Source organism: Ostrinia nubilalis, chromosome 8, assembly GCF_963855985.1.
Source record: "Ostrinia nubilalis chromosome 8, ilOstNubi1.1, whole genome shotgun sequence".
Taxonomy (NCBI): domain Eukaryota; kingdom Metazoa; phylum Arthropoda; class Insecta; order Lepidoptera; family Crambidae; genus Ostrinia; species Ostrinia nubilalis.
In genome coordinates this window covers 10,998,193-11,019,990 of record NC_087095.1, presented here as the reverse complement: position 1 = coordinate 11,019,990, position 21,798 = coordinate 10,998,193, and the positions used below count along the sequence as shown (strand labels likewise).

The window sequence follows — 21,798 nt, the reverse complement described above, 5'->3', positions numbered from 1 at the left end:
ATCCATCACGTGTGCAGCCGGCGCTTCACTACTCTCTGTCAGCTGATTTGACATTTGATTCTAACCTAAAAACTGTAAAGACAACAGCAAAACACATTACCGCGGTTATTTTAGTGTTTGTTAAAAGTTAAAATTTGCTAGCCAAATATGAATTGCCTAGCTGTAAGCGACAACTTTTTAGCGATATCTAAAGGTCTTCACGTTGATTGCTACAGTACACAGCATAATTTCTTCAATGTTCCCTGCAAAAGTGAATCGCAAGAAAACGACCGGATTTCGGACATAGCTATTGCACCAGATGAAAAGCATTTAGCAGTAATAACGTCAGTATCTAAGCAGCTGCTAGTATGCAATTTACCAGGCATGGAGACCACGATTGCTTTTACTCTCCCAAGAAGTGCCAGTAAAATAAGATTCACTGCTAATAACTCACATGTATTAGTCGCTGATAAAAGTGGCGACGTCTTAATTTACGATATTACTGATGAGGATTCTGGCACAAAGTTATTGGGCCATTTGAGCATACTCCTGGACGTTCTACAAACTAATGACGGGAAGTACATTATCTCAAGTGACAGAGATGAAAAGATTCGAGTATCATGTTTTCCAAACACCTACAATATACAAACCTATTGTTTAGGTCATAGGGAATTTGTTAATCACATTGAGATTTTACCTCATTCTGAAAAATATTTGACTAGTGCTTCTGGTGATGGAACAGTCAAATGCTGGGATTATGTGACTGGTGCACTTTGCCACAATATTAATGCCTATCTAGATGTAGACGATGTTGGATTAAAGGAACATTTTGCGAAAATAATGGATGAAGAAGGTGTGGAAGTCACTACACTTCCTATTGTCCACTACACAGCCACAGCGCTGGATGAAGACACTAGTGTTTTAGCCATTGCCATACACGGCTACAACAAATTGCTCATTTATTCATTGGAAACAAGGAACAAGCAATTTCTTCATAAAAAGGAAGACAGTGTTATGTTGGAAAGATTCCCTGCTGCTATAAAATTTCATAAATCTTCACTATTTGTTTATGATGACGTGGATAACACTGTTTGTATCATAAAGATTGTTTGGATAAATAGTAAATTGAATTTTGAATGTGATAAGAAATTAACAATGTTTATCAATGTGAATGTTAATGGTGAGCTCAATTCGAGCATAGATGCGATCAAAGTGCTGTATAAGAGGAAATTTGATAATGTTCAAGAATATCAAGAGAGGAAAAAACAACGATTAGAGAAGGTTTCTCAATAATAAATGTAATGAATCTATAAATGGCTTTTTTTATTGTATCTCCATTATATCCATTGAAATCAAACAGGTTTCCTTCCAAATAATGTTAAGAGAAGATTCTATTCCATTAATTTTAATATGTTTTAAAGATTATGTACCTAAATTAAGTAATAACATTAATAAAATTCCTAAAATCCTAAAAACTTGGAGGCAGGTATGTAAATGAAAGAGTATTTTCAACCAGGTAATTGTTTATTTGTTTTTACAATTCAAACAAGAAATATGAAATGTGCAGGTCTTATTTAGTTGTACAAAAATAAATGAAACCTAGGGTAAATAGGTTGTACAGTAGAATCCCGATTATCCGGATCAATTAAAACCAGGGGTGTTCCGGATAATCGAAAATCCGGATAATCGATTTCAAAGTAAAATCAAACAATAATTAACTTTTTACAATAGAAAGGGTTTTCAATACATCATTTAGAGTCTAAAAATCTAAATTTTAGACCATTGGATTAATCCACTTCTTTTAAAAATGAACTAAACGACGTCCATACCGTGTTACGGTGGCGGCGCCTTCCGTTTTTATGGGCCCAGACCTCAAATCGGTAATTACAAATCGTGAAGAATGAGTCCGGATAATCGGATATCCGGATAATCGAAGTCCGGATAATCGAGATTCTACTGTAATGCATCAACATTAATAAGCTAACAAGTTTATATTCTAAGCCAAGTTTATTATTTTATGCTAACAAAACAAACTAAAATCACAAATATCACAATTTTAACTAAACACAACAAGACAAGTTACAGTAACTAATTAGATTCTGATATTATAATACTTATTGCTTTGTCGAAGAGGAGCAATTTTTATTAACCTGGCGAAGGGCTCAATAGGTCGTTAAATCTTAAGATATAATTTGTAAGTCTATAGGTATTAATACATAGTCAAGTGTCTATTTTTTACAATCGCCTTTATATCTAAATGCAATAAATACATAAGGATCATTTATTTATTTACCTAGATTTAAGCACATTAGCAAAGTTTCGAAGTTGCGATCCAAGGTTGTCAATTTCATTCAAAATGCTATCCACCTCATTCTTGAGATCCGATAAATCCGGTATGTTATTGCAGTCTGGCACGTTCAAGAGGGTTGTGAACACCTTGTCCCACAAGCCCACCTTCATGTACCTGGAAATAACAAATAACAGGGTTAAAGTTATGTTTTAAAACTTAATATGAATCATAATAATAACAAAAATCAACATAAATTACAATCAATTGCATACAAGATGAATTAAATGTTCTAAGCTATTTTTGTAGTAGTTTTAATTTAATTGATAAGAGTAACAAAACTTTAGAACCTATTTTAAAATATAAAGAGTTGTGAGGCAAGCTCATTTCTACCTTCAATGGGACAAAAGCTGAATGAGACACTTACCTAGGCAATTTCTTGTCTATATTCCATTGCCCTAAGCGATTGGCTACTTTCATGTAACTTCCCATCAATATCACATGTATAGTGCCCGCAAGACAATACAAGTCTGTTTGGTAAGTCCATGGCTTGCCTTCCCTCATCTCTGTACATGTGAATCCTTCAGTGGCGATTAACTGGAATAAAGAAATAAATTGTTATTCACTACTTTAAAAATTGGCAGCTATATCTACACAACTACTCAGAAATGCTAAAAGCAGTTTAGTAAGTAATCAAAACGTTTCACACGCTTAACGAAAATTACGAAACTGCTAGATGGCGGACGGCGGTACACAGTAAAGCCTCTCTCACCAGGTAACAAATGTTGGAGAGACAGTAGCTTACACACGAAATCGTAGTCAGGACGTTTTAAAAAACTGGACTAAAATTATACTCACTTCTCTAAATGTTGTTCCCTCTGGGAATAGTGACATGTCAATAGCACACCCTAAATCAATTAGCTGCAATGATGGAGTTCTCCATTCTTGTGTGGGTCTGTAATATAAAATCGTATTGTTATTATCTGCTTTTGAAAAACTGAACAAAAATATTTTAATAACTATAAAAATTTATAAGTACTCATTTGATTTTAATAATATTCTTTTGTAAGAAATATCTGTGTCACGTTTGTGAGAGCTATAAAATTTGGTATAAATAGTTCCTCTCTGAGAACTTAAAACAGAAAATTTCATAACTCTTCTTAGAAGGAAGAAATTATACTTACATTTTCATCAATAAAAAGTTGTCTGGCTTGATATCAGCATGGATAATTTGAGCTTTGTGGAGATAATGGACAATGGACAGCATCTCGGAAGTCAGTAAAATGACTATAAATTCATTTATACATTTTGAGGTAGCAATTTTAACTTTGTTTGCAACATCTAGTAAAGATCCATACTTTGAATATTCTGATACAAAAAGACTCGCATTTTCACCTAAGAAGGCAGTGGTAATGTCCATGTACCCAGGAAGCTGAAATATAAAACAAATCTAAGTTAGATACTTATTTGTAGGTAATATAATAAAGATTGTGTGAATATGAAACTTACCATAAATGGATCCTTTATTCTCGCCTTGATTTCTTGACAAATATAGAATTCCCATGGACGACTAGGTTTTTGATATTTCACAGCTACAGATTTATTACTGTGGACGTCAAGGCACAAAAATACTGCACCATAGTTTCCCTTTCCAAGTTGTTTTTCAATTGAAAACCTGTTGTTTCCAATGCTAACCATACTGGCAGGCTGCAACTTAGGACAAGATCTCACTTCTATGTACCCGTCGGCGTGTGTTTTATTGGGGAATTTGACATATTCTAACAGAGATGAAATTATTTTTTTATTAAATGGATCTATAACTGTTGGGAAATCAATATCCGCTGGTCTAGGTATGTCACTAGTTTCTACTAAAGATATAGAATGCGTAGATTTAAAAGCCGCACATTCCATAGAGTTCTCACTATCTACATCCATGCCATAGCCATCAGACTGGAAGTCTGACTGTCTGGAGTACACTGAAGAGATCCTGCTTTCTTTACTCACAGAATCTCTACTATCCTCCGACTGAAAATCGCCTCTGTGCTCAAAATCTAGTTGTCTCTTGGATATATCTTTTTGTTTCTCTGGGATGCTATAAGCAACCTTGGCAGATTGGATAGGTGTCCCAGTCTGAGCTGTCATTCCATCTTTGCTATCAGAATCTGAAAGACCTGAAGAAGGTGGTATTTGAGCTTGTTCTGGACTTGACACATACAAATTTTTATGCATCTTTTGAGAAATGCTTGGACTGTTGGTGAATTTAGGAGTATTTGCATTATCCTTTGGTTCGTTTCTGTTAGAGATAAAGTTGAGGAACTGGTTCGAAAATCCAATATCAGGCGAATTTTGGCCTAACTTTACGTTAGGCTGGTCATGTCTTATGTTTCGCAAAGCTGAAGTCGGACTTTTATGCGGACCGGCATTTTTAGTCGGAGGTGTCAACTTTTGTTCAGCTTCTGGTTTGACATGTGTTTCAGACTTATGTTGTGGTTCTGTGCCTTCGCTAGGCATACTGATATTATGAGCAGCAGCATTCTGATAGCTGTTGTGCTGAGGTTGTTGAGGACTTTGGTAAATTTGAAATGACTGGTTATTCTGCATTGCATATGCAGCTTGATTATCAGGCATTGGCTTTGGAGGTTGTCTGTATGGGCTCTGCATTGCACTATAATTTTGGTTGCTAGAGTGTGTGGGGTTTTGATACATATTGGCATTATTGTACTGATTATGCATGTTGGGATAATTTTGCTGGTTGTAACTTTGATTTTGCGCAGCAGGCGCCGGACTAGGCCTTTGGTAGTATTGGTTATTTTGTTGATATTGTGCCTGATGTGGTGGGCTTTGGAAAACAGCAGGATTTTGATGCTGATTGGCATAAATGTGCTGCCTATCTGGTTGATTTGGATAATGATATTCTTGTCGTCCCGCGTACGACTGTTGTGGGCTCATAACTGGGTGACCTGGACTGTGGTAACCCACTTGGTTAGAGTAAGTCGGGCTTTGGAATCCAGGCGGAACAGAAGGACTCATTGCATGAGGACTTTGCATTCCTGGGTGTTGGGGACTGTTGTAGGCGTTTGGGCCGGGGCTAGCATAACCTTGCTGCTGTTGGTTCATCATCTGGTTGCTAGGGTATCCCTGCTGATAGCCTTGTTGGTAATTTTGTTGATAATGATTGGGCATCGATCTCTGTGGCGAGTATCCATTGTATCCCGAGGGCATAGGCTTTTGGTATTGATGGTCGTGGGAGAGATAAGGCACGGCTGTAGGCGCGGCGGGAGTTTTATTTTCCGGTTGCTCGCGTTTTTGGGGATAGACTCTAGCAAATTGACCACTAGGCAATCGCGGTTGAGTAGAAAACGAGCTTCGTTTAGAAGTCGTGGGTTGCTGCGACGGGTCATTGTGATTATTATACATTGAATCGTAGTTTGTCGTGTACCCAGTGAAGTTAGTTCTTGTTGATTGTCCAGAGGAACTTGATCCCGATTTACTGAAATATAATAATTAAGTTGCATATAACATCACGAAATACATCACTTTTACTAGCAAACAGTTTTAAGATAGTGCAAGAACTCAATAACTAACATTATTTGACACCAGACTGAGAATTCATTAGTAATATAGGGATAAATAAAAAAGTACCAACCTATTAAATTCTCTAGTAGCTTCCATGATCACTGACAGACCACCACCTTGGTTGTCAACTGTGGCGTGCTGATCAGGCCCAAGCTGTCTCGAATTGTCATCCTTCTTCATAGCACTGGCGTCTACATGTTCAATCACACTCTCATCTATGCTAAATTTGGGCACAGAAGGATATTTTGACTGATCAATGTGGCTGGCTGGCTTCTTAAACTGGGACATGTTCGGAGTGCTTGCATCCTTTATGTTGAAATTAAACACTTGGGTGCAAGATGGCTCTTCATAGTATGCTGTCCTATTAACCTAGCAACAAAAATAAATAATTTAGAAAAAAATATACTCATAATATCTGTTAGTCAACAGGAAGACATTATTTATAAGACAAGATTCAAAAGTTCATCATAAAAATTGGGTAATTTCAAGATTGTTGGTGAAAGTACCAAACATTAACCAGTGCATTTTGGCTTGCAAAACATTGGCTTTAAGATTTACATAAAAATACATAAATAATATGATATGGTATGATTATCATGTCTGAAACAAACAGAGATAACAGATAAAAGAAATTGTTTATTACATTTTGTTGAGGTGCTGCCACTGGAACAGTGAACTTGTTGGCATTTTCCTTGTCCTCAGGCAGAGTTCTCACATCTGGTATTTCTGGTTTCTTCTTAGTGTGCATGGCCATAGTGATAGAGCGATCCTCATGAATGTCAAAGTTTGGAACTTCAAACTGTTGTACAACTGGCTGAACCATTGATGGCTCTGTGAAATATTAAAAAGTAGTAATTAGGCTCTGTTAAAAATGGTCTAATTCTTGGCTGAAATAGATACACTTTACAACACCGCAGAGGAAATATTTGACAAGAAACTACCTCTGATTTCTATAATTGAAAAGTGAAATGCTTACCATTATCATTGAATAAGTTTCTAAGCTCCCATCTCGCTTCCTTAGTGTTAACAGTTACAGAGTCACCAAGGAGGTTGCCCATCAGACTCCTGTTAAATTCCTCCATCAAATTATTTTTGCCATAGTTACCAGCAGCATTCTCGTTACCATAATGGTCAAGTCTGCCTGCTTGGTTTTCTTTGTCAGAACTGTGTTGCTTCTGACTGTCATCATGTTTTTTGACACTGAGTTCACTGAATTCTTTTGAATCCAAATTGACCAGAACCTTTGGCTCACCAGGAGAATGCATATTTGTAACTTTCGTAATATTTTGCAAGGTTGGCATGTTCAATGGCATCAATTGTCCTAAATGATCCTGCTCAGTGTCTAAAGCACAATTGGCCAAGGTTTCCAGAGCACTACACTGGGCCAGTGTTTCGTTTATGTTATTATAATTTTGCTCAACTTTCACTTGAGGAGACACTTCAGTCTTTACTGTTCTAACAAGGTTGTATTTTCTAGAACGAATTTCTTCTAAACTATATTCTTGATCATCAACATAAACCTGCAAAGAATTAAAGTAGAATAATCTTCTGCTCCAAAAAACATTGAAAAAGTATGAAAATATTAATTTTGTAAATAATTACCTGAGATTTATTGTAACAGGGTATTTTGGTCGAGTCTGGGGGATCAGGTACACATAGAGGCACATTAAATGACAAATCTTCAGCACAGTATGCCATATGATTTGCTGGAAGCCGCAGGACATCATCTTCATCTTCATATGCTGTTTTGCATAAAAAGAATTCACATTAGGAGTATAAAGACTTAATTTTTTTTCTGCAGACACTAAATAAATTGTATTGCTAATAATCAAAGTAGTATGCAAGATTGTTGAATAAAAGTTGCTACTTACGAGTGAATGGCAGTGGTTGATGAGGTACTAGGTTTGTATGCACCATTTTAGTCTTAGGATTAGTCCATATTCCAACTTCCTTTTCATTCTCAACATTACAGGCTTGCACCAGTGAAGCAGGCCCAGGATTTTCAGCAACAGGTATTCCTGCATGTGAGGTTGATGGAGCATCCTAAAATAATGATAAATGTGGAATTGAACCTTTTACCAACCCATTAATAAATTATTTACAAAAATAGGTATCATAAAAAAATGCTTAATTTTATTTAATTTAATAACAAATTAATACATAGGGCAATCATAGATTTTTGTATCTAAGCAACCAAAATTATCTTCTATGGTGTTATGTAATGTTTTTCAAGTACATTTAAAAAATAAAAGTAGCTAATTAGTTAATGGATACCTACCTCAAAAACATTGACCATAACATTTGATTGTGGCATTCTATTGTCGAAATGATTAGGTTGTTGTCTCACAACACCGGGCATATTACTCCGGACGCTTTCACCGACCCTTTGGACGGGCACATTGGCAATATTGCGCCTTTTGAATGACTTAAGTGAAGTCAACGCCATTCTGGTCTCGGCCAAAGCTGAAGCTGCCTTCCTTTTAGTTGGAGAATCATCATGAAGCATTCTTTGGGCAAAAAATAATTGGAAGTTCCTGAAAGTAAAGTGTAATTAGAGAAAATTCAATCCGATTTATGATATGTAACAACCCCGACAGGCTACATGTACTAAAATAGCAGACTCGATGAAAAAGATTAATTATTTTTAAATATACCTTGGCATTAAACCAAATTAATGAAACAAAAAACACTAATAAAATATACTAGTTCATAAATTAGTCTATGAGATTATTAGCTAATGATACAATTAACTAAGCATAATTCACTAAGTAGATGATGAAACTTGTTAATTATGAATGATGAGTACCTCATTTGAGACATATTTACAGCAATGGTACAAAAATTATCATATTTTTCATATTGAATTGATGATAAATTAACACAAACCCATTTTATGAAGCTCATTATTGTTTTATAAAAACCAAAACACACTATTTATTATTTATTACCAAATTATTTTCATTATTCTTTATTTTAGTTTGCTTTGAACTTGAAGGTTTATTTTAACAAGGTTTGACAATCAGATTATTTTTATTTTTGCTCACACTATCTACCAATTTAAATGGAAAATAAATAAATAAATCTGTTTTAATGTAAATATATCAAAAATAGGGCTCAAATGAATCATTATAATCTCCAAGACATCTGGTATGTGAATTTTAGAGAATTGTTTCTGTAATCCAACACAATTTTATGATGAAGAAGTAAAAGCAAAACACCCCACTCACATATGAGCCTGTTCCAATTCATCCAAAGGCTGGGCCTTGGCTTGCAGCCCCAGCATGTACACCTGGTTAGCCTTTTTGTAATCACCAGATTCCTCACAGTAGCAAGCCCAAGCTCTATAGAACTCGGAGCATTCCACACCAATCCCAGTATTATACAACCTCTGGTATATCTCCAGAGGATTCGAAAGGCAATCAACCTAAAATAACAATTTGATTTTATGTATCAACATCAAAATTGATGATTGAAATGAGTAAATTCATTATATGGTAGAAAAACAGTGATAACTCAACTTACATATTTAATCCATAGTTTTACAAGCCTTCTGTCTTGAAAATATCTTTCATCCTTCTCAAATAATTGCAAGCAGTCTTTGATAAGTTTATCTATATTACCCTCATGCCCATGTTTAGGAAAAGACTGCTCAACCCATTGGATATAGTTGAACCATGGGTCTAGAGGGTCAGGGCCCTGATAGTGCCTTATTGCCGCTTCGTGCTCCCTGCAAAAGAGGTCGTAGTGTCACTCACTGTAATACGTGACTGATTTCATAATTTGGATGCCTGTTTCGAAAGGACCATTGGAAATGTCTCGACTTAAATAAACAAGGAGGAATAAGAGTAAAATACGCCTTTTTCGACGGTTTATATTCCAAAGAACGTAACCACCCGCATAATAAACATCTGAGTACATTAAAAAACTTACTCTTTTTGCTGCTGCAGCTGTTTTTGGGCATCAACATCCGACTGAGCTTGTAGAGCAGTACCCAACTGCATGAGGTTTCTGCCACCTCTAAGGGGCTGGATATTTTCTTTACTAACGTCGATGTCCATCGTAGAATTAAAATAATGCCGATTTATCACAGCATGAGGAATAAACACGAGTCACTTGGTCACAAAATAAGCACTCTCTGAAAGCTGGTTATCCGGCTCCAAATAAGAACTTGAATGTCCTTTTCCATGAAAACGAATACACTAAGCAGTAAGAAATAATTTACCGTCGTGTAATTACAAAAAAATAATGTTTTACAGGTTTCAAAATCTAAAAAATTGGTGTCTTCCAACTGAAGCACCAAAGACTAACCTGAAACTGACAAAAGCTATAGATTTCCTTGTCTATGACAAAATTCAAAATTTTCAAACGGTCGTTGGTAAACTTGGCGCTTGGTAAAAAAAATACTGCAGTAGATTCAATTTAGATTCTACTTTATTTTGATTTGATTTTATTTGGTATGTGATTGTAGAAAACTCAAGCAAAGTCCCAAGCAGAAAGAACCACGGTCACGAAAAAAGAAAAAAAAATTACCCGTTTTTGTCACTCCAAAATTCCAAATGACTAAAAAAATATTGTAAAACAAGAAGAAAAATGCTTTGATAAATATTGAAGCGTAAGCGGTTGTTTCTACTATTCAATTACATTGCCACAAATCTTGGCAATCTTCCAAAAGTGTTATAAATGAAGAATGTTCACTAATTTTGTTTTTTAGCTTTCTGTACTCTCTGTTAAAAATAAAAAATACACGTGAAAGAATTATTTCGATACGTCAATTAGTTTCCAAGATATTGAATTTTAAAAGTGCGGGCGGCGGCCGGCCCGCCATTTTATGCGCGTGACGTCATATTACAGTGACTGGCTCATATTTGTATGGGTGGAATCTTGCAAGCTGAATTAAGACCCACTTCCAGGCAACCGATTAAGCTGAAATTTCGCAAACACATGTGATTTGGATGACCATGCAATATTATGATGACATGGAGCTGATCTGATGATGGAGCTGGAAGGTGGCCATAAGAACTCTATAATAAAACGACTTAAATCCATCGAGTTTGGGTTCGTTCGTTTTGTATTGACGAGTACTTTAATTCTATATAGTAATCAGGGTCTAATGATGGAGCTGGAAGGTAATTCGCAATAAAACGACACAATCGCATCAAGTTTGGGTTTGGTTCAATTTTAATTTCTGTGATGGGTCTGGGTGTTAATATGTATAATAAGTTTGTATTTACAAAAAAAATGTATTTAAGTATGTTTATATCCGTTTTCTAGTGAGCGGATACTGTGAATGTACGTCACGCGGGGTCACGTGACCGTCGGCGGCACTCAATATTTAAGCGAACTTTGAATGCCTATAAAATCATAACTACTGGGTATTTTTGAATGAAATAAAAACTAATGTATTTGTAAATGTAAAAGCCTAACTGTAACATAGGTTTCAAGTGATTTTGCATACCTAGTAACATTCTCAATTGGGTATCAATTGAATATTGATTACAACACTACATAATGTACACAACACTATCTCGGTATCTTGGCTATAACTTGGCCAATGATATCAATGTTGTCTATGCCTTTTAATTTTTATTTGCCCGTTTATTGCACTGGCACTGACAGTCGTTCGAATAAACTGACATTCAACTTGTCACATTTTGTCAATCAATCTGTCACTTTTCATGTTTAATCACAATTTTGTGAAAATAATTTCAATTTTTATATCAATAAAAACTATTCGAATTGAAATAGAAGTGAGTGTTTAATAAAATTAATCATGTCTAGTTTACGCATGCAAATCGATAAGAAGAAAGCTCAGGAAGAAATGCGTAAATTAATGGCTGAACGCCGTAAAAAGGATCAGAAACCTGTTAAAATTGACAACCCACTTGCAAAGTACAATAATGCAGGGCAACTCATGTGCGTGCTTTGCTCATCAGTAGTCAGATCAGAACAAGTGTGGCCAGTTCATATAAACAGTAAACAACACCGTGAAAATGTGAATAAAGCAAAACAACTCAAAGAGTTAACCAACAACTTTACTGTTGGAAAACTAAAACATAAGAGTTCCAGCCCACCAAAAGATGCTCCAGAAGAGAAAAAGATAAAGGGTATATTAAAAAATGCACCTCCACCGAAGCCAGTGGTTGTAGAAAAGCCTAAAAACAATGTCCCTCAAATTGTCACATTTCACAATGAAGAAATTAAAAGGAAACCATTAAATCCTGCTATTCTAGCAGCTATTGCTAAAGGTATACCACAATGCATTAATTTGAGTTAAAACTTTGAAACATTGTTTAATAAATTCATTTATTTCTTTTTAGATGAGCAGTCTTCATCTAGTAAACAAGAACAAGACTCAAAAACACAACCAATTGTTGAACAGCCTATTCCTGAAGGATTTTTTGATGATCCAATACAAGATGCTAAAGTAAGTTGTTAATTTTTTCGATTGTTATAATGGTTATAAAAGACAGATTTCAGTATCACAAACTTGAATATATTTTGATTTGATAACATAATATTTACTTAAACTTAACAATAATTAAATGCACCAAAAACATTCCCAAGTATTATTCTCAATCTTTTACTCTTTTGTTTTGTTCTTTAGCCCAAGTTTTTACTTATTTTCATAGAGCTCTTCAAAGGCTTCATGAATATATTCAATCATATTAGATGCTAGCATGCTCCGACCCTTCACTTTGAATGCCTTTTCATTGCACATTCTAACCATACGTGATGCTGCATAGCAAGACAGTGACGCTGCAGCCAGATCTTTATTCTCTGTTTTAATATTGATATTATCAATGTTATCTAACATCCAATGTAAAAAAGTAGCAATAGATCCCGATAGTAAGTCACCCTGCCCACCACATCGTCGACCAGACCCTCCCAAGTTCGATTTCCATTGAACTTCAGGATAAACACTAAAAACTTCATCTACAGCACCCTTCTTCATAACTACTACATTTCTTCCCAACTGGGTCAAACCAGTTTGCCCATTCACTTTATTGCACAGTCTTTCAAACTCAATTTTATTTGGAGTCAGTATCACAGGGGATGAGAACCCCTTTATCAAGTCAGGCTTTTCTGTTATTAGAAATAGACCATCAGCATCTATTACTAAAGGTATTTTCTTTTCTTTGATTGTGTTTATCATTTCTGTTACTACTTGAAATGTAGTTGACTCTCTTCCTAACCCTGGTCCTATTACTATAGCATGTAACCTATCAAGCCATGGTGATATTTTCTGTACAGCATCTGTTTCATCCAGTAAAGGGTGAACTATCAACTCAGGACTGTAGGATTTTATGACAGTAGCAGCTGATTTAGTGCAAAATATGTGCGCTAGGTCTGCTCCGACCTGTAAATAACAAGTTTAAAGTTTACTGCAATGTACCTAAGCTTAAAACTATTTTTTACTTTTGCCACAAAATCGGACTGTATGAAACAGGCTAACAAACTTTGAGGGCGCTGATTCCCGCAAAGTAAGGAGCTCCTGTATATTCTAGAGAGCCCCCAACTATTCCAATCCGACCTGCTTGACCTTTGTGTTTCGAATCGTCTAAAGGCGGTATGCACGCCTTTATTGACTGTATCGCACAAGTTTGATCCATCTTAGTGCGCTGTATTATTTGTAATGCCTTATTCTTTCCCGGGATCCTAGCTATATTTCTTGTTAATCCAAGAAACATTTGGTTTACGCTTAACAACAAAAAATCCTTATCAACAATCACTTGGCCACCCAGCCAGAGCCATAGACAAGCTTATTTTGACATTTGTTTTCGTCTTTAGATTTTGTAAATATAGCAAAGGAAAAAAAACTATACAGATAAAAGTAGTCGCACACTATGTCAACCAAAGTTTCATCTTTTTACAGGTCAGAAATATTGAATACAAAGATCCTGTCGAAGAGGAATGGGAAAAGTTTCGTAAAGAGATAAAAGAAGAAGCAACTGCTTCTGCTGAAATCATAGCTGGTGAACAAGAAGAAGCTACAACTGAGCGGCAGATTGATGAAATTGATGAACAGATCAGGAACTGGTCAAGGTATTATAAACTATTAATTACTTACATTGACTAAATATGAATTCATGAAACATTGAAAACGTTAAACTACTCTATTAAGATGTTTTACATTCCGTTGCACTGTGTGTTATTTCAGGGTTTTGGACTTGGAATTAAAAAAAGAAGAAACAAAGAAAAAGACTCATGACATAGAACAAATGGATGAAGATGAACACAATGACTCAGAAAATGAAGAAGATATTGATGAATTTCTGGACTGGCGGGCAAAAAAGTCATATTCATAATCAATAAGAACTTCTGTAAATTATATAATTTTAATAGTTTGTTAATATCTTGTCTTTTTATTTATTTTTAATTACGACCACATTAAGATTACGAATTCGCCACTCGCCACGGCATAGTACAAATACTCGAGTATTCTCTGTCTACGGAACACACGCACTGACTGTGGCGTACTCACCACTTTTTCCAAAAATCATCACATGCAAGATGGAAAGAAGTTTAAATCAAGAGGTACAAATTTTATTTTTTTTCCGAACCGCAGTTCGATATTACGTGAACCTTCATAATCATCGTCATCATTTCAGCCATAGGACGTCCACTGCTGAACATAGACCTCCCCCAATGCTTTCCATGTTGATTGATTGGTAGCGGCCTGCGTCCAGCGCTTCCCCGCTACCTCATCTGTGCCGCTACCTTTACGATGTCGTGGGTCCACCTTGCAGAACTGATGGCCGATGGGGGCGCAAGGTTCTGGACTGGAATAGAGGTCGCGTACCGGAAAACGCAGCGTGAGACGTCCACCTACAATAGGGTGGAGCGTCATTGTATGGTTAAAAAAAAAGTTACGTAAACGAACTTGAATACCTGCTAAAAGTTGCATGAGAGCAAGATAATAACAAGGATATTTTTATTTTATTTTTAAAATGTATTTTTTAGCCCTCTACCGTCGTTTTAATTTAATATTTTTTTATTGTATGGCAATTTTCTAAAATCTGTGTATTATTAAACAGAACAATGACAATAGAATTAATTTAAAGGTGTTTTGTAAATAGATAATTAACTTTTTAAAAAAATAAAACCGACTTCAAATGCGTGAACACAAAAAAAACTAAAAATTAAAAATATTGCGTATAAAAAAGTTCATCCCCAATTTTCCACCCTTGGGGGTGAAATATTTTCTTCAAATTCGCATGAAAAACCACCCTTTTGATAATACCTATTCAACTAAAAAATAATCGTTCAAATTGATTTATAATCGGCGGAGATATTGCGTATAAAAAAGTTCATCCCCAATTTTTCACCCTTGGGGGTTGTTTTTTCTATTATTAAATTTAAATGGGACCACCCTTGAGGTATTACCTATACGCCGAAAAAAGATTTTTTCAAATCGGTTCATAATTGGCGGAGTTATCGCGTAACAAACATAGAAAAAAAAAAAAAAAAAAAACATACGGGTCGAATTGAGAACCTCCTCCTTTTTTTTGAAGTCGGTTGAAAATAAATTTTATGAATAAAAAAGTTTTATTCAAAAATCACTGTTAGAAATAATTGAAAAAATATATGGAAAAATCACAAAATTTTGATTTTTTTAATTTTTTATTTAGAACATTGCAATTCTATTGGTATTGAAAGATGTCATAAATATTCCTCGGTCAATTGTTTCCAAATCCATCTTTTGCTTTAGAAACATTCACTATTTTAAAATTAATTCATATCAATGAAAGGTTAAATTCGGATTTTTGAATGCTCTAATACTACAGGTACTTTGTTGTCTTTTCTTGCTGCCATTATTTGTCTCAAGCTCTCTGATATACATAATTGTTTTTCATAGTACATCAAAGCTAACAAAAGATGCTTAGGGTGTGCAAAAAACGTGACTCTTTGAATAGCTCGTTCAATAATTTTCTTAACATTTGATTCTAAAGACTTTAATATTTTATTTATTTTATTTTATTTTACTTTATTCGGAAAACAAACAGTGTTAATTGACTTATTAACTATCTCAATATAAAGCTTTACACCAATTATATGTTTTCGCATACAATAACTAAGATAATGTTTACTAATATACTTAAATTATTTTATACTTCTTACGCCAAAAATTAAATAATGTAATCAATTTCAGTCTTGCTTTGCTTGATCTGATCTAAAGCTCCCGTTGATATTTTTCTATAACGTTTCTGATCTAGTGAAAATGCTTTTTCTAATAATGTTACTTCTCATCTTTTGGACAATTACAAGTGCTCAAATTACTAGATTTATAAGAAAACTATCTAATAGTTCTTGTATGCATTTTTTCCATTGCTGTAGTTTAGGGTTGAAGTTATCTGATTGTTTTGGCTATGGAAAGCGAATGAAATGTGAATACTTATTAGAACAACACTTTAAAAATTGTTTAGTCGTTTTATCGTTGTATCGTAACAACAGGCTAACAAATTTTCCTCTTAGTTTCGACTAAAATTTGAGAAATACAACGTGCTGTTTACCTTTTTTTATTTTATTTCCGATTAGCGACCCGCCCCTGCTTCGCATAGGTACAATGTAATGTATTATAGATGACCCACGCTGAACTGTCCCGACAAACTCAATGACAGGGGGGCGCTACCATCGTTCAACTATATGCAGTGGCGGATTAAGAGTATCCGAGGCCTTAAGCACAGAACCTGTGTAGGCCCTCTATTGCTTAAATGGAAATGGAAGGAATGGAATGGAAGGTATAAAGTATAAAATGAAAGTTCATCAAAATAGAAAGTGTAGTAGGTAAAATGTAAAACTTAAAACATTATTTTCCTTGCCTTAATCAGAGCAAACTCCGAGATTACATCGTCGAAATTTATCCGACGAAGTATGTCTGCCTCAATACACATTAATGCTAAATAATTAAGCTTGTCTGGACAGATTTTTGTTCTTTGCGGGTTTTTCAACCTTTTTAGTTGTGAGAAGGATCGTTCAGCAGAGCAGTTAGTAATCATTAAGCTGTGAAAGATTCTAAACGCAACCACAATGATAGTCTTACACTAGCACACTTCTTTTGTTTCTCTTCTTTTTTCACATCGCATGTTTATTTTAATACACATACATATACACAATTATTATTATTTTAATACGGGTATTATTTTATTATGTAGCATCTTTAACCGCTTGAGTCCCAGCCGGCATTAATTAATGTCATAACAATTGATTATCTATTGTGTCTAGATTCGCGGGCCTTGAAGGATTAATTTACTATAATTATGTTTATTCAACAAATGTTTGCACATTATTATTATTGTTATATATTTATATTTAAACGACCTTGTTGATATGCAGTTTAGGTTAGTGTCCGTGACTTCCACTCGGCATGGGGCCCACTGAAAACCAGGGTCGTGGCCTTCCCCACCGTGGGCCACGGCATATGCTGAGTGGAATCCCATTGCGATGGGCATCGCTGTTGCGACAGGATAGCACTGCTCACTGCTCAGTTCACTTTTTATTTCCTTGTAATATTTATGTGCCATTTCTGTCTTTTTCTCTGTCATGTATAAGTGATGTTCATCGTAATAAATTTTTCTTTCTTTCTTTTAACGCCACTTGTATATTTGGGAAAACGCACTTTACTTTATCTACTCTATAATATTGTAAAGAGGAAAACTTTGTTTGTTTGGTTGTAATGAATAGGCTCAAAAACTACTGGACCGTTTTTAAAAATTCTTTCACCATTTGAAAGCTACATTACTCACGAGTAACATAGGCTAAATCTCGATAAAATGTAGAAATGAAAAGAAACGCCTCCATTAGGGTGTCCCAGGCTAGTAGGGCGAAAATTTTTTTTTCAATTTCTGGTACGCATACCCTTTAGTTTTTTTCTATTTGACCCTAGCAACTAAAATATCAAATATTATTAGTATCGGATAACTATAACCCGTGCCGACTTGACGTCAAACTTTTACCAAAATGTTTGTAGGTATGAAGCTGTATAGGATACTGTAGATTGTGGAACTTAACATTTGTTTAGTAAATACAACGCTGTTTTAGCTGCATATTATTTTAATTAAATATCTCTTATTAAAAAGATGTTAATAATTCGTAAATTTTCTTTTTCGCCATAAAAGTTGTACATTAATTTAAGCGATCTTTTCGCTGCATCAAGTTTCTAGCGCATTGTAAAGAAGCATAATTAGATCATGGAGTAGGACTATCGTTCATGAAACTGTCAGTTTGTTTGTTGATTGAACAAGACTATGCTTTTGATTAAAACAAAGTAATAAACAAGACAGCCACTCCATCTATCAAATACCTTAGATGCTGACAAAATTTTGGAGTCTTTAAAGCTATTTTTGAGATGGTTTGGATAATAGGCACTTCGATACTTTACCTCCCGCGCGGCTAAGTAAAAAGTACTGACATTATCGATGCAAGTCGGCACGGGTTGCCGTGGTTCTATCTAGGTATACAAAATTTTATATATTATTGTTTTGACACGATTCAAACATAATTAGAGGGTATGCGTTGAAAAAAAAAAGACTTTGATTTTTTTGGGACACCCTAGCCTCCATCCTCTGCTGGCGCGCCAGCAGAGGATGGAGGCCCCTGGAGAACAGGGGCCCCAAGCACGTGCTTGTAGTGCTTATACGTTAATCCGCCACTGACTATATGGTTTCCAACATGGCAAAAATCAGAACTAGCGATCCGGTATTGACAGTGGCGCCCCACTGTCAATGTCATGCATAGGACAGTTCAGTATTTTGGAACTATATAACCTTCATTCAAAAAAAACAGGTGTCAGTGATAACACTGATTAAGGTACAAAACAAATAAGGAGATCCTAAAGTAGGTCACTACGAGTGCTTAATTTCGATTTTATTTTGACTTTGGAACAATAAAATTAGACAACGCAATTACGAACTATCTACTTGATTAATATCAGTTAACTAAAGATGAATACATAAGACCAAGATAGATGAAGAAAGTAGGTAACTGGACTAATTCTGATATTAACAGTTCAAGTTGCAAAGTTACGCGCTGACTGTGAGTTTAGCTTGTAATCGGCGCTTTTAATAATGTATTGTTTTAAGTTTATGACAAGCTTATTAATGATATACAATAATTTTTACGATGTACATTATATTTAAAGTTAAAAAAATATATTATTTATCAAATAAAAAACTATTCTAAGGTAATTTATGATTTTTGCAATAGTCCTATTTTTTCATTTTTATGAAATATTCAAAAGCCAGTAGAGGGCTAAAAAATGGTCGCAATATTTTTTTATTTATTTTTCTCGTAACCGTTGCAACAAGATGCAACTTTTAAGAGGTATTCACAAACGCAAATGTAAAAAAAAATTTTTCGCTCCACCCTAACCTACAACCTTAAAGCTAAGAAACAATTTAAAACACGTTTGGCTGTATATTTAGATACTTTCGCGCAGAAAAATGCGGCGATGACTATCATTTTTTATTTTGACAGCTTCATTTTGACATAATATAATCAGAATATTTTTGTTGTTTTGTTCAAAAGTGCCGGTTGCAAGTTTTTCAAAGTATTTTGGAGTTCCTCTTAGATTAATAAAAGAGTTCCTGAATTAATTACTAAGTCATTTTAATTGACTACTTTAATATACCAAGCTCCTAATAATTTTCAGTTTAAAGGAACTGTTTGAAACTCTTCACAATGACGACGCAAGACACTGAACAATATCGGGAATTTCTAAGACAATTACAAAGAGAAGAACATAGACCAACTGCTCTGAATGATATCAAAAACTTATTTACCTATAAACCAGCCGGTGAAGCGACAACAACAATAAAAGATGTTGGAATTTCGAAAATTGTCGAATGCCTGAATGTGCCAGACAAGTATGTAACATAAAATAATGTGTTTGTGAACTATATACTATAAACTAATAACATTATTATGTTGATTGTGGAATAATTAACTTTCAGGACACAGGTTGATCTGACTTGTGAAGTTTTAAAAGTCTGCTTTGACAAATTTGAACCTGGGGAGGTTGTGAAGAATTATACAAGTCATGTTATGTATTTATTGCGGCATGAAAAGAGCTGTGTCCGAAAACTGGCAACTGATGAGGTAGGCAATGAATAGTGTTGTTGTTTTGTTTATATTTCTGATAAAAAAAATATTTGTATAAATAAGTAAATTATTTCAATTTCTAATGTTAAATTAAATTTCTAGGTCTACAAAGCAGTTGCACAGGATCAAAATCTGCTGCCTATCCCACAATACATTGATGTGTTTGTAGCTGTTGCCCAGCTTGTTATTGATACAGATATTGGTGTAGCTAACAAAGCTATTCTGATCACGTCTAATTTACCATCAGCGGCATATCCAAAAGTGTTGGAGGAGATGAAGATTGCGTTAGAATACAATGCTAGCAGTAAATGCAACGCCTATGAGGTAAGAGCCATTATTTCTTTAATTCTTTTAACCATGATTTAAAAGTGTTATTGTCACTAAGCATTCCTAATATGATTTTCAGGTGGTTGTGAACATTTCTTCAAAGTCATATGAACTGTGCAAGTTATGTAACGATCAAGGATATATCGATCACATGCTATCTGAACTCCAGTCAGATGATGTTTTGTATCAGTTGAATATACTGGAGTTATTATCAAGACTGGCGATTCAACCACATGGGATTGGTTACCTTGTAAAGCAAGGTGCCTTGAAGAAAATTTCAGATTTAGTTGTTGAACTGCCAAATAATCCACTATGTGGTTTACTCACACCTGGTAAATGTTATTTTGTTATTCCATATACATAAAAAATGATGATAATGAAAATTATTAAAACATTTTTGTTCATTCAGGTTACATAAAATTTGTTGGATCAATTGCACATTGCTATCCAAAGGAAATACTTGATAAGTACCCTATATTGGTGAACTTAATGTTTGAAACATTTGAGTCAGGAGACCCAACCTTACTGCCTGTTGCTTTGGACACATTGGGATTTATTGGAACTACCATTGAAGGGAAGCTCTGTTTGGCAGCTTTGGGTATGTTTTTATTATTTGGCTGCAGTCCAAAATACATGTTCTGAGTAGTTTATTATAATATACCTTCAATAACTACTTACATAATTTTCTAAAAAAAAACTTATTTTCATAACAGGTAGCAAGTATATCCTTGCTGTTGAAAAAGTGGGACAAATTATCAGAAACAGTGCAACAGAAATTAAGAGCCGAGCACTGAATTGTTTTGCTAACTTGATTTGTGTTGATAAAGATCCTAGTGTACCAAGAGGTGGTCCTGTTGACCATAGAGTAACTCTGATGACAAGGGAATGGTTTAGAAGTCTGAGCTCCAGCCCGCCATCCATGGAGACTTTGTTTGAGATCTGCAAAAATCCTTTCCCTGAAATAAGGTTGGCCGGTTTAGCCTTGCTAGATGCAGTGTGTCAACATCAATGGGGCGAAGAATTAGTTGCAAGAACAGCAGGTACCTTTTAACTGTTTACCCAATGCAAAATTTACACATAATTAATCTATTCTTATACAAAAATTTTTTTTCACAGGATTTGTTGAGTATCTTCTGGATCGCTCCAATGATGCTACAAAGGAATCTAAGGAAGCAAAATATGATATTATTAAAAGATTGGCAAATTCAATGGCATTTGATGCAAGTATTATTACAAGACTTCAAACGCATGTGGAACAAGGACCATTTTACTCTGAAAGTGCATTAGAAGTGGCCATGGAAGAAGGCGATTAAAAGTTTTTTAACACAAATATTTATTTGAAAGCTAATATTTCTAGTTTTGTTTCCTAATGTTAAACATTGAAGATAGACTGAGAGTCATAAATAAAATGTTAATTCAAAATTTTCATAATGAAACAAATAATATTGCATTTTGTACCAACTATTGAAATTAGTTTTCTTCTTAAAATTTCATTTTACTCTAAAAGTGCAATAAAAGTGGCCATGGTAGAG

General features: G+C 34.7%; 5 protein-coding genes across 7 annotated transcripts; 3 read left to right on the top strand and 2 right to left on the bottom strand.

Moving 5' to 3' along the window:
• Positions 1-88: 88 nt before the first annotated feature.
• LOC135073928 (tRNA (guanine-N(7)-)-methyltransferase non-catalytic subunit wdr4) lies at positions 89-1,293 on the top strand. The gene has a single exon (XM_063968181.1). The coding sequence runs from the start codon at positions 148-150 to the stop codon at positions 1,270-1,272; it is 1,125 nt and encodes a 374-aa protein (XP_063824251.1). The 5' UTR covers positions 89-147; the 3' UTR covers positions 1,273-1,293.
• A 191-nt stretch (positions 1,294-1,484) lies between these two features.
• LOC135073940 (uncharacterized) lies at positions 1,485-10,169 on the bottom strand. The gene is made up of 14 exons (XM_063968198.1): positions 9,773-10,169; positions 9,365-9,569; positions 9,070-9,266; positions 8,121-8,376; positions 7,714-7,885; positions 7,445-7,584; positions 6,819-7,362; positions 6,486-6,673; positions 5,913-6,211; positions 3,776-5,756; positions 3,451-3,698; positions 3,125-3,221; positions 2,694-2,863; positions 1,485-2,443 (listed from the first exon to the last, which is right to left on the bottom strand). Exons 1-14 carry the CDS (start codon positions 9,898-9,900, stop codon positions 2,269-2,271), a joined length of 4,800 nt encoding a protein of 1,599 aa, XP_063824268.1. The 5' UTR covers positions 9,901-10,169; the 3' UTR covers positions 1,485-2,268.
• A 1,338-nt stretch (positions 10,170-11,507) lies between these two features.
• Positions 11,508-14,193, top strand: LOC135073926 (zinc finger protein 830). Its single transcript, XM_063968179.1, has 4 exons — positions 11,508-12,087; positions 12,160-12,266; positions 13,716-13,885; positions 14,001-14,193. The coding sequence occupies exons 1-4, from the start codon at positions 11,613-11,615 to the stop codon at positions 14,146-14,148; spliced, it is 900 nt and encodes a 299-aa protein (XP_063824249.1). The 5' UTR covers positions 11,508-11,612; the 3' UTR covers positions 14,149-14,193.
• Positions 12,253-13,646, bottom strand: LOC135073925 (ATP-dependent (S)-NAD(P)H-hydrate dehydratase). Its single transcript, XM_063968178.1, has 2 exons — positions 13,300-13,646; positions 12,253-13,199 (listed from the first exon to the last, which is right to left on the bottom strand). The coding sequence occupies exons 1-2, from the start codon at positions 13,528-13,530 to the stop codon at positions 12,456-12,458; spliced, it is 975 nt and encodes a 324-aa protein (XP_063824248.1). The 5' UTR covers positions 13,531-13,646; the 3' UTR covers positions 12,253-12,455.
• An 81-nt stretch (positions 14,194-14,274) lies between the features above and the next one.
• Positions 14,275-21,730, top strand: LOC135073924 (26S proteasome non-ATPase regulatory subunit 5). Of its 3 annotated transcripts, none has more exons than XM_063968177.1 (8): positions 14,275-14,377; positions 19,491-19,704; positions 19,792-19,936; positions 20,042-20,263; positions 20,346-20,598; positions 20,676-20,864; positions 20,980-21,306; positions 21,383-21,730. In XM_063968177.1, the coding sequence occupies exons 2-8, from the start codon at positions 19,520-19,522 to the stop codon at positions 21,577-21,579; spliced, it is 1,518 nt and encodes a 505-aa protein (XP_063824247.1). In that variant the 5' UTR covers positions 14,275-14,377; positions 19,491-19,519; the 3' UTR covers positions 21,580-21,730. The 3 variants fall into 3 exon arrangements, with proteins under 3 accessions (XP_063824247.1, XP_063824245.1, XP_063824246.1); XM_063968175.1 differs by lacking the exon at positions 14,275-14,377 and adding an exon at positions 19,307-19,388; XM_063968176.1 differs by lacking the exon at positions 14,275-14,377 and having other exon boundaries at positions 19,405-19,704.
• The last annotated feature ends 68 nt before the right edge of the window (positions 21,731-21,798 follow it).